Source organism: Thunnus albacares, chromosome 8, assembly GCF_914725855.1.
Source record: "Thunnus albacares chromosome 8, fThuAlb1.1, whole genome shotgun sequence".
NCBI lineage: Eukaryota > Metazoa > Chordata > Actinopteri > Scombriformes > Scombridae > Thunnus > Thunnus albacares.
Window position 1 is genome coordinate 16,265,048 of NC_058113.1, and position 12,592 is coordinate 16,277,639.

The following is a 12,592-nucleotide window of genomic DNA, read 5'->3' on the forward strand; positions in this document are numbered from 1 at the left end:
GAACACAAGGCAAAAGGCATGAGCGATTAAGTGCAAAAGCATTGCCCTTCAGTCAAGCTTGCCTTCAGGGTATCAACAAAAAATTATTAAAAAGCCTCCCACTGAATTAACAGAATCCTCAATATGAAATTTGACTCCATGTGAACCTCCATAGATGAAAGCAAATGGTATGACCACGAGCAGTCTCTGAATAGCCTGCTGCAGCTTTGCAAATGAATCAGCAGCCGATTCCAAAAAGAGTATTCTGCCGCTCTTCTCCTCTTTTGTGTATGTTAATAAGAAGTGAATAAAAGCTGACACAAAAGATGAGCATTATTAAACAAGCTCTTTATTCATCTGGCAGCAGCATTTTCATTTGATCTTACACAAGGCACTCAGTGTGCTGTGTGTGAGCTTTAATGCATCTGAAACAGTGTGAGGTTAATGAAGACTGATGCTCCTGTCCAGTGTCTTTGTTAGTCTTTCTAACTGTGGCTTTTACAGTAATCACCTCAATAATAGCTTTAATAACCAGATGTGCTGCATAGGCATGACCACTATCAGGCAGGTGCAAAATGATGCTTTGCTCAATTTATAACAGTGTGCAAAGGAGGTGAGTCAGATGAATATGCTTATTTATCTCAGACCATGCAAAACATCAGTTATTACAGCAGCTAATTTGCCATCTGTATTCGCCAGACAATCCAGTGTAGGTTGTTTTTCTCTGTGATTTTTTTTCTCTCCCCTAAGATTGAGAATGCCAGAGACCAAGGCTCTCTGTCCCCCGACTGAGCTGTCATCTGTGCTTTGTGTCTGCAGGGAGACAATGGTGGGATGACAACCATGTCCAACATGACCCACCGAGTCTCCCGGGAGGAGGATGGACTGAAACTCACCTGTGAGGCTTTCAACAAGGGCACACACTTCTCTAAGACCCAGATCACCAAACTCACTGTCTACTGTAAGTGAGTGTAGTTTTTTGAAATGGTTGTATTTCTTGTAGACATAAACACCATAAAACATCAGAGTAGAGTGATTTTTTTTTTTGATTTTCTACATCAATTGTGCTTTAGTAGGGGTCAATTGTAATTACAACTCTAAATGTCAACAAATGCAAAAAGCAAACATAGCACTTGACAAATATAATCACAAACACAGAATCAGCAACTATTTTTCAGTCTGCCTTGTCATATTTTTGTTAGAAGAAATGTTTTTCGACCAGATTTAGAAAAAGAAAAGAGGCTTTATGACTGGTATTGACTTCAACTTACGGATGCCAGTGATGGTTTCTAAATACGAACAACTGGTCTGCTAAACATCAACTAAAATTGTGAAAGAATTCTACCAAATTTTCAAACTTTTGTTGATCCTTTTATGATAGACCCCCCTCAAAAGATATGGCTTGAAGCTCCTCCTCAAGATGTCCCCCTTCGTTCAGGGAACAAGGTCCATCTCATCTGCTTCTCCACTGGAGGGAATCCCACTGGAAGCCTAACTTGGTTCAAGGTTAGTTCATATAGGCCTGTCTATCTGTATGTGTGTGTTAGCATGCCCAGAGTACATAAACTTCTATGTGTAATATAACTCCTTCCTGTTTTAGAATGGGAAGAAGGTGACAGATGCACTGAAGCAGACATCCTTTGATAGGGGTGTGGCTCGAGAGCTGGTCCTGGTCCTGACTGCAAGTGATAACATGGCTACCTACCGCTGTGACGCCACAAATGAGGCAAACAAGACCATTTCTGCCCATACTAAGCTTATGGTTCAGTGTGAGTGACACTGAAGCTCTAAACACAGCCTGACCTTTATTCCAGTCTAACTTGGCTGAGAGAAAAAGCACAATATCAGATAAATGGGTTTGATATAAACCCATTTGCACAGATTTTCAGCTACATTTTCTACTCTTGATCTTGATATTGTCAGTTAGTCAAGATTGTGTTTTCTTGTTTATTCCTTGGCTCCCAAGTTCCAGCAGTAAGTATGAAAATCACAGCCAACCAGGAGGAGGTACGTCAGGGCCAGATGCTAACGCTGGAGTGCCTATCTGGAAGCAGTAACCCAAAGGCCAACATCTCATGGAGTCTGGGCCCACTCAGGTTTGGCAAGGCAGTGGGTGGAAAAGCCCATAGCAAATAGTTCCAGTGACAAATGTTGATAGGGGCTAAACACTTTGAAAACAAGTCTGAACGAATGATGTTTATCCTGTTAAATGTGGAAATATCCATGATTGTTTGGTTAACTTAAACTACCCTGTTGATTGGATTTGCTGAATGGGATTTGTGTCCTAGGTTCCAGGGGGTGGAGCACCCACCCAAGAAAGCTCAGTTTGGTGGAGTTTCAGTGCGCAGTTCTCTATCCCTGACTTTGAGTTCACAGCATCACAACCAGAGGGTCATTTGCCAGGCCTACAGTCATGTGCTAGCTGAGGGGGCCAACACATTCTTCAAACTCAATGTGCTGTGTAAGTAGAGGGTGAATAGTTTCTTCTTTTTCTGTCTTTCTTGGTTTGTTTGTTCCCTCCTTTTTTTCTTGGCGAGTGATCAAGAGATGTGGTTTGCATAAATCTTAAACGATGCATAATGATGATCTATAATGGTGGGGATGTAAGCTGCTTTGCTGGTGTACTTTTGCACATTGTATGTGTATGTGTGTGTGTGTGTGTGTGTGTGTTTTTTTTTTTTTGTTTACTGGAAACCTTTGTTGTGATTTGTGGGTCTGTTGAGCTCTGCGGCAGTGTGTCCTAATTGTGCATTTGCTTTGCTGCATGGCCATGTTTGTCTTTGATGCCATTTCACAGGCAGCAGCCAGCCACTGCTTCAAAGCTTGGTACTGTGTATGAGCATGAAGGAATGTCACTGTGTGTTTGTGCGGAGCTGCAGTTGGACAACAGTACTGTCACTCGTCGTTTTAATGCCTGTCCCTCTCCCTCCCGCATTACCTTACTCCCCCATCGTCTAAGTGTGTGAAGTTGGTTAGATCTGGAATTATTGGTGGGATGTCAACTTTCTACTGTTTTGACTCTCATTAGTGTCTCTCTCTGTTTTCATGCTCAACATGTTTTGTGTGTGTTTGTGTCCTATCTTGCTGGTTCTTGTCATTCTGTGGGCCTGATTTTGTATCTGTGCCTGTGCTCATGAATTTTTGGTGCAAATCCAACTAAGCTGTATTTGTGTGCTGTGTGCTGTGTACTCTGTCAGACCCACCAGAGTTCAGCCCAGACCAGCCAAAGCAGGTCCAGGTGGTGGAGGATGACATGGCAACCATCCCACTGCTGGTCTCAGCTAACCCGGAGGAGGTCTCCTGTGTTTGGCTGCACCGCAGGGAGAAGCTGGTCAAAGGTGATCCAGGGCTGTGTGATGGCTCTATAAACCAGGTCCTAGTTGAGCTGAGCCAGCAAGTAAGCACTCAGCTCTGCCATTCAGGGTCTGAATAAAACATGGCAGGTTAGCCAGCATGGGACCCTGCCAAATGTGATTCTCATTATGGCTCTAATGTATGCAGTCTAAATGAGGATTGCTGTCTCCCTGAATACAACACAACGGTTCTAAACCTGGCTTCCCCTCCAGGCCGATGTCACCCTGCTGCACCCACTCTCTTTCTCTGTTAACTCTGTTAGCTCCATCATACGCAGCCCCCCCCATAGAATAACTGCATCCTTTATGTGGAAATCCACCTATTTCATTATGAGTGCTGGGGTACAGAAAGTGTTTCTCACGCAGCCTATTGTTGGCTTGATGTGGGAATCCAGCCAGCCCAATCAATAATGCAGGATTAGATGTCACTTAGAGACCAGTGGCCAGAGGACATGCGGTTGATGAGCATGTAATGAATACTTAATTTACCATTGGTTTGCCTGTGTGTGTGTATGTGTGTGTGTGTGTCCATGTTTTTGTTAAAAGAGAGTCCACGTTACGACTGGTCCGACGAGTCCTTGCTGGAGATCAAGAATGTGACAAGGAAGGATGCCGGAGTTTACACTGTTAAGTGTACAAATGATGAGGGTGTCAACCAAATCTACATCAAGCTAGACGTCCAGTGTAAGAACCTGCGCACACAGTACAGATGAGCAGACACATGCATCCTTGCACCAACACACAGAGGTTGTGAGAGTTTTTGTCTTTCATGTTAAAGGTACATGTAGTGTTCTTTGTGATCATGAAAACAAAAAAATCTAAATACTCATATCTGTAGATTACTTTGCACATATTAAAAATAACAATCTTTTTTGATTTGTCATTTTGTTTTGTTTTTTCACAATTTACTTTACTAGCTAGTTTGATAGTTTACAACAATTTCTAGGGAAGTACCTAAGAGCACGTCCCAGAAGAAAAATGGACAAAATAGAAAAGACAGAGAGAGAGCTGGGAGAGTAAATATAGAATTGGTTCTAACATGTCAGATTTGCAGGTACACCTGTGGGGCTCTGTGGGTCACAAGTCAAACACATCATTCATCTCTATTGAGCAGCCTGATTTCCTTTTAAATACAGAGAACAACTTGAAGTTTACTTGCAAATAATTTTTCATTTTGTACACTGGCTTTGAGTCTTTAGGCCACTGACAGCATGTTTTTGAACATGACTACAGCTGCTAAGTATCGGAACTTTCAGTGCATCCACACACACAGACACGCCCAAACAATATTGACTTTCAACTGCTCCCCAGCAAACATGCCTCATTCATTAGGCCTCCATGCAAGGCCGTGCACCTCCACTGCTGCCCCAGGCCCAGCCTGGAGCTCCAGGCCCTCTGCCCCGATAGTGATGATTTAATAATGGAAGTGTTGAAAATGTAGGTCTGCCCGATTCACCAAAGCCCATGGTACAAGCCTAATGGATTCTGCCGTCCTGATCTGACTGGGCTTGACAGTTGTAGATATTCATTATGTATGGAGGATTGTAGTAGCTTTTATGGGTGGCAGTGTAGCCCACTTAACAATGTCTGTCTTGGTTAGCAGGCCAACACAAGTGGATCCAACCAACCCAGAGGTCTGTGTCTCTCAAGTGTTTCCCACCACTGTTCTTCAAGTGTGAACATAGTTTTAGACAAGTAGGCACTAATGGCCTTATTGTTGCAAGTACATGGCACCCATGGGAAGTATAAAAACTTGTGACGTAGAGGCGAATAAAGACAAGAATAGGAGCAGTCAGGATGTGATGGCGAAGCAGAAATTATTTGATGGATAGATGGATGAAGGGAAGAATCAAGAGAGGAAGAATTGACCAGTCTATCAAAGTCAGAAATGGGATGTACCGTCAGTGGAGTGGGGCTTGTGGGTGACATGACCATTTCTCAGTTTGTTGCAAAAGCGTCTGCAATGCTCTAACATATAGAGAGGTTAATGGCATTGTATCTGAAACTTAGAGGCCAGTTAGGACGGGGTTATGAACAAGTTCAAAGGCAAATGAGTTAAAAAGTAATTATAGCAATGCAGCATGCCTGTTTAATGGGTTGGTAAATGATGTGTCCCAGGTTGGCATGTTAACCTTTGGTCCTGCTTTAGCCTTGTCCCTTTTTCTTACTCTCAGATGCTCCCAGTGTTAAGGCAGAGAAAGACCCTGTGTTTGTGAACCTGGGGGAAACAGCAGACCTGATATGTGTGGCAGATGCCAACCCCATTATACCTGACATGTTCTCTTGGAAATGGCTGGTGAGAGCCACATGGACAGACACTCACATACACAGAAACACAGTCATCCCCTGAATTATATTTCCTTTATCTGGCTTACTTTCTATTATTTTATCTGTTCTCACCATTTACCACTGGCCTTTCTAAATGCACAGATGCACCATATTTCACTGGCTCTAACTATCCTTCCACCCCACCTCTTCCGGCTCTACACTCAGCCCAAATCCAGAAAAATAGCTTTCATTACTGCTGCGTGACTAAAGGGCACATTTGTCAATGTGGCGTGGTCTCTGTATCTACTGATGCCTTCTCTGGTCTAACCCACCCCCTGGCAGTACTGTGTGTCCCGCTTTCAACCTGCACAGCCCCTCCTTTTCTCTTTCCCCGTGGCTCTCCAACCCTTGGCATTATCCTTCTCTATCCTCAGTGCTCGCTCCCCCGACGCCCTTCTCATCCCCACCTCAAGTCCTGATTGTTTCCCACTCAGTTCTCCTTCACTGTCTATCTGTTTTGCTCTTTCACGCAGCCCCCCAGCTCTAGCCCTCACCTAGGAGGAGGGGAAAGTGTATTGAGGGATAGCTGCTGTCCTCCGCTTATTCACCCTCACTCTGTATTCCACAGGGAGAAGAGGAGGTGGAGATGGGAGAGGAGACCCAGGAAGATGAATCAGGCCTCATGACCATCCATGATGTGACTCGGGCTCATGCTGGACTTTACCAGTGCATAGTCAATAATGGCATAGCACCCCCTGCCAGTGCAGATGTGCAGCTGGTAGTGCAGTGTGAGTTCATATCATTTATTCTCTGTGTCAGAGCAGAACAGAATTTGTAGGAAAATGCACATGCTTTTGTACCTGTCAACAAGTACATGTGTACATTTAGTCCTGTATTGTGTCTGGTTTCTGCATGAGTTACCTCTATGTCCATCATGTCTTGGGCAGTCAAACCAGAGCTTCAGAAAGGAGCCCAATGGAGGAAGGTAGCAAGTAGAGGGGATGGCACAACTACAGCTGAAGTAGTATGTCAGGCAGAGGGTATTCCTCGTGTCGACTTCTCTTGGGAAAAAAATGGTGCACTCATGGACTTTGCAAACCCCAGGTTAGAGAGTAGACATTATTTTATTTGAAATTCTTTTCTTGCTATTATTTTCATTATTAACTTTGGTGCTACTGTCAGCATTTGGTTATATAGATGAATCCTCACAATCACATTAGGTTGTACCCTAATATAATATATTATTTTGCTATTTCTTGCTATTTCACTACTAAATCCAGATTTAGTGCATTTTATTCTTAGCTTTTCACTATGCAAATACCTGTTTAATGCTTCTTTGATGTGTGAAATTGGGTGACTTAGTGCAATCTGCAGGACATCGAAATCCCTGCTGTCTGTCTGCTTAGGATTTATATCCCTTTCTTTGTGTGTGTGTGTGTGTGTGCATACGTGCGTGCTGCAGGTATGAGGAGTGGACTGTGAGGGAGGGCGCCTTCCACACAAGCACAGTCCGAGTGGTAAATGTGAGCGCAGCTCTGGACTATGCTGTCTTCAGCTGCACTGCTCGCAACTCACTTGGGGAAGACAAGCTAGACATCCAGCTCGTCAGCACAAGTACTGTATCTGTGTACATCTGCATTATTCTGTGTGTGTATACAGTAGGTAGCTCTCTTCCCACAACATCCATTGCTGCAGTCCTGTAAAAAAACACGTATCTCCAAAACATCAGCTTTTCATGAGCTAAAAAAACAACCCTGTTTTTAGCTTTGTGGCAATGCATTTTTCAGATAATTCAGTGTGTTTTTAAATGGTTTGTTCAGCTTTCTTTCACTGATCGCTCAGTTCATCTGAAAGTTTCAAAATCATCAATTTTGGTGACACCTGGTTTTTCCATGCACAGCAACAATGTGTTATTGTATTGTAACAATACGTAGTATTACTCTGTCATGTGATTGGGTCACTAGTAATACAAAGCCTCTGAGAATGAACATCCAACTCTGCAGCTCTACAAAGCTTTAGCCACTTTTATCCACTTTTAGCTCATTGTTTTGGTTTCCTAGCCAGCATTATGTGGTTGAGTCTCACCACTCTCAGTGGCATAGGCAGAAACTGTATTTTGGGTGGGCCAATACAAAAGTGGGTGGGCCATCTTTTTTCTAGAAAAACTAACTTATGAAAAGTTAGAAGAAGAAAAAAGAACAAATAGACAAACTGGAAAACGAGCGACCAGTTTACCTATCCAACATGCTCAACCAACCGAGCATCAGACTATAAAGGCTGTACACAACAGTAGGCTATGGACAAAAAGTGGTCTTTTATAGCCTACTCAGCCTAAAATACAGTTTATTTGCACCAGCAAGACCAGCTGTGCATCGGCTCTACAGCACTGTTGATAAGCACTGTTAATTACTATTTTATTGCACAAAGTGGCAACTAAACATAAATTCACACAGCAGAGAAGGTGTTAACTTAGACAAAAATCACACATGTAACATATCCCTCGTGCATTCATTATAGCCTACAGCCATTGTTGCTTCAGTATCAGTCATCTCACAAAAAAACAAATCTGCACATTTTACAGAAAACTTCATCCTTACACTCTATTCTCGAATCAAGAAAACTGTCCATAACACTTTGATGAGAAGCACCTTGATTTTCCATTCTTGGCTGTGCAGGGAAATGCATACAAATTGAGCTGTGAATGTGGTTTATAAATGACACATAAATCGGCGGGTGAACACATAGCTGCGAGAACATGATTTCACTTGGTGGTGCCGGGGTGTTGCTGATTATTAAACACCTCCTCCCTCAAAAATGTTTGAGTTTATTAAATACTTGCAGCAATACCACCACAGCAGAAACAATAAGTGTGTCTCTCCATTGAGAGAGACGCTTTGCGCATTTACGCACGAGGCACAGTGTAACTTCATTGATTATTTAAATCTCCCGACACGCCGACAGGATCAGTCAGGATCTAATTTTAATTAATGTTCTGTGTTCTTCTACACATCCAAAAGGTCATACACACAGTCCAGGTTCATACAGTGAGATTGTTTGGAGTAAAGCAGCCGTCCTCCTGATAAATTCTGAGCTCCATCAGGGCTGTCTTAAAAATTTATTTCAGAAGCTAAAAGTTTAATTCTGTTTCCTTTGGAGAGTTTCCTCTGTTCTGTCAAGTTGATAACTACAGTTTTTAGTAGTCGGGCTGCCTGAGACAATTCTAACAGGCATGTTTCAACTGGGTCTGTGAGCCACACATCCCACGCCCAGTTCGTTTCCCCACTCCACTATCTTCTACATCCATTGTAACAGTTTGGTCAGTGTTTCTTGGTTGAAATAGAAGAGGACAAGTCAAAAACTCACAGTCACACTGATACTGGGATTTCCACCATGTTCATTGTTTATTACTAGTATTCACATCATCCTTACCAAGCCCGATTGTGCAGCTACTATTTTATCATACATGAACAAAACAGAGGCCACGCGTAACCAAAATCTTACTCTTCAGTTGAGAGACAAAAAGAAAAAACAGGAGCTCAATAATATGCGTCCATTCATAGCATACATGCCACTCGACTAACTCAAAGAGTACAAGGCGGCACTGTCTGATGACGTTGTTTCTCTTATATCTAGGCAACACAGTATGTCTTAATGACTGTTACAGCAGGGTCTGTTTTTGCCGGACAGCTCACACACAACAGAAAAAAATATTGCAACACAAATGGGCCCATAGGCTGCCAGCCACCTGGAGGCTGCAGTAGCCCAAGCACCCCTACTTCCCTCGGCTATGGGTGAACCTGCATCAGGCTGATCAGGAGTAAGCACTATATCGCCAGCGAGCAAGCGGCCGGGCTGACCTCGTTGTGGGCTGATGAGTCTGGTGGCCTCAGTCGATGGAGGTGGTGGAGTTTCTTCTTCCTCAACTTTTTTCAAATAAGACATTAAAAACTTTGTTTAGCCATTGCAGCTAGTTGACTGAAGGTAACTCAGGAAGGACTGTGTGTCAGAACCAGAGCAACCATTCTTCTTACAATTTATTTCAACAGTTCCGTTTTAATCAGAGGACAAATTCAACACGCATATGAAGTCAACAATAAATCAAGTAAATGTAAATGTAAAGTAAATATTTTTTGATCAAACTTGGCTGGATGGGCCAGTGAGTAATGTGGGCGGGCCAGTGCCGCCCAGGCCCATTACTGGCTACGCGCCTACGAGTGTAGGCTACCTGCCCAGCACAAAATGGCTGAGAGCCTAAAAGGTGAGTGGATTATGAAGAAAATCATCAGGTATGCTAAAGATAAAAAAAAACAGAATTAGAGGACTAAACCAAAGCTTAAAGGCATGTGGATTTACTTACAGTTGTCACATAGCCAGACACCTTTTGATTTGTGTCTGGATGTGTAAGTAATTGTTTGCTAAAGCAACTAAAAAACCCTATAGTATATCAAGCCTGTGTTTCTGTCATATGTATTGGAGTCTTTCTGCCCCCTAGTGGTCATAAATCACCTAATGCAGCTTTAAATTAATGGCGAACGATCAAAGTCAGTGGTTAGGGCACACAACATGTAGGGATTATGCATATCACGTACTTGGCAGCGGAGCACAAATTTTTCCTTTGGTTCTAATTTGGCAGCATCTCAAAATAATTGTGTCTATGCTGCCTCGTCCAAGGTTTATCAGCCTTTTCCAGCAACATTACAATAGTGTGGGAGGGCCATTGAAGATGCAGAATTCTGTAAACTTGAGAGAGCTGTTATTGCTCCTGAGTGTCAGCCCTTCAAAAAACGTATTCCACTGCTGTATCTCTACCTTATCATTTAGCCTATAGCACTACTTCACTTCTCTCTCAGATAATGCTGCACTGATATACTTAGCTGTCCCAGTGTGCTTAGACTTTTCTGCCCTCAAGCTACCAGTGTATCCTTACACCTCCACTATTATCAACACAGTCCTGCGAAGGCCCATAGCCACCATTGGACACACATTTAATGTTTATTATAAAAACCATAAAATACAATCCAATATTGGCCCTGTTTTTCCACAGTAATTTTCTTAGCACTGTGAATATTCATAATTAATCTGAAGCAGTGATAATAAATTTTAAATGCTTCCTTATCATTTGAGAGCCCGAGAGGAAAAGAGAGGGGTTTTTTTTTCTTAGCATGGTGCTTTTTGGATTTGAAGGAGGCGAGATCCAAATAAGGTTGACCTCTTTGCCCTAGAATCTTATGAGTGGAGCTGATAGTGGGAATTATTTACTCTGCAAACTGGGCTGCAGCCTGGAGTCAGAGACGGGTAGAGCATCTTCTTCTTGTGTTGCTGCTCAACTATCTCTCCCCCTTCTCTCCTTGACTATCTCTCCCTCTGCCCCCAAAACCACCCTTCTTTTTTTTTCATGCAAAATAATCCACTTTCTCTTCACTACCCTGACTGAAGCAGTGCCTCGTGTCAGACTGAAGGCCTGGTTAGCCTCCTTTGATCTTTGTTCACAATATTGATAATAATCAAGAGGCTTCATCCTTCATTGCATGACTTTGGTTGGATATATTGGACAAATCAGCCACTTTGTTCTGAGAGGGATCGGCTCTGCCCATGTTTCCTGATCATTCATACAACAAAGCACGATCTAAAGAAAAAGCAAATAAGGAGTGATGCACTGTTAAAAATGCAAAACTGTTGCTGTCAAAAACATGTTCTTTAGAAGCCCGTGGTATAAACTGATTAAGAGGAGATTTTTTTTTTAAAAAACAGGAGAGGCTTTGGAGGCTTGTTGACAAGTTTTGACCATGATGATCATCTCCCCTCCCTGATTTAATTTTACTCCCTGTTTTTCATTATTTATCATCAGCGGTTATTGCCAATTTTCTTCATGAAATCTTCCACACTTAAAATACTGTAGTACTTAAAAATATGTGTCTTAAATCGTATAACAATTCTCCAACCACAAATCAAACATTTTTCCCTGAGGTAAATGCTTTTTCATTAAACACTTCATTTTCAAACAAAATCATCTTATCGTGAAATAGTCAGATGGTACATGTGCATTACATTTCAATATGATGGGATTGTGATTGCACCCCTTGAATTGGAAAGCAGTGTCCGATGGGAAATGTGAAAATAATCAAATCGTTTTCTTCCTCTTCTATTTCTGTCAAAAGGACTCAATGTTGATATAATCTCTTCGTCCATATATAACAGCTCCAAAGAAGAGAGGGAGACACAATCCTGTAGGCCAGCAGGGCCTTGTGTTAAATCAGAAACAACGGATATAAACACATAACTATCTCATGACACACATCTCAATTTCTGAGCAACTAAAGCTTTTTCAAATAGCCACAGAGAACATTAGATTTTTCCACATATCTTCTTCTCGTTCAACCTTTAGGTCACCCAGATCCTCCCTCATCATTTCGCCAGGTCAGCGTTAGCCATGACTCTGTCACTCTGGAGTGGATCCCCGGCTTTAATGGTGGTTTGCGACAAAGATTCCGCATAAGGTGAGACATCATAAGAGGATGTTAGTTTAATAATGACATAATCGAAGAATTGTATGTGACGGTGCCTTTTGGTTGACAGATACCTTTGGGAGCGCTCAGCCAGCTTTTTGTATGTGGACGTCTTTCCTCCCAGTGCGACGACATTCACTATCACTGACCTGCAGCCTGTCACCACCTACAACTTCTCTGTCAATGCACTCAATGCAATGGGAGAGAGTGACTATGCTGACAACAATGCAGTACTGACCATCACCACCATGGGTCAGTTTGGAGTAACCCCAGCCTGACAGTGACATGATTGTACTGTACTGTACAACCATGTTACAGTCCATATCAAAACAGCTTCTTATGCTTAAAAGTGTGACATTTAAGTTTTTGTCTTTCTCTACAGAGAGGAAAGAAGTAGAAGACGTCCCCACAGATGACTCATCAGGTCTATCTTTTATCACAACTCCCTAAAAAAGCTCTTAAGGGGAGTTGGAGATTGCTATTTGC

General features: G+C 42.5%; 1 protein-coding gene across 4 annotated transcripts in view; it reads left to right on the top strand.

The window, feature by feature from the left end:
* Window positions 1-12,592, top strand: part of nphs1 (NPHS1 adhesion molecule, nephrin) — a 42,888-nt gene that overhangs the window by 25,721 nt on the left and 4,575 nt on the right. For all 4 annotated transcript variants that reach the window (XM_044359962.1, XM_044359964.1, XM_044359963.1 and 1 more), the window contains 14 exons: window positions 799-940; window positions 1,361-1,485; window positions 1,580-1,748; window positions 1,946-2,075; window positions 2,268-2,440; window positions 3,177-3,317; window positions 3,879-4,016; window positions 5,507-5,628; window positions 6,229-6,388; window positions 6,548-6,704; window positions 7,063-7,214; window positions 11,986-12,097; window positions 12,177-12,358; window positions 12,489-12,530. In XM_044359962.1, the coding sequence (XP_044215897.1) occupies window positions 799-940; window positions 1,361-1,485; window positions 1,580-1,748; window positions 1,946-2,075; window positions 2,268-2,440; window positions 3,177-3,317; window positions 3,879-4,016; window positions 5,507-5,628; window positions 6,229-6,388; window positions 6,548-6,704; window positions 7,063-7,214; window positions 11,986-12,097; window positions 12,177-12,358; window positions 12,489-12,530 (1,945 nt within the window). The remainder of the gene's footprint in view (window positions 1-798; window positions 941-1,360; window positions 1,486-1,579; window positions 1,749-1,945; window positions 2,076-2,267; window positions 2,441-3,176; window positions 3,318-3,878; window positions 4,017-5,506; window positions 5,629-6,228; window positions 6,389-6,547; window positions 6,705-7,062; window positions 7,215-11,985; window positions 12,098-12,176; window positions 12,359-12,488; window positions 12,531-12,592) is intronic.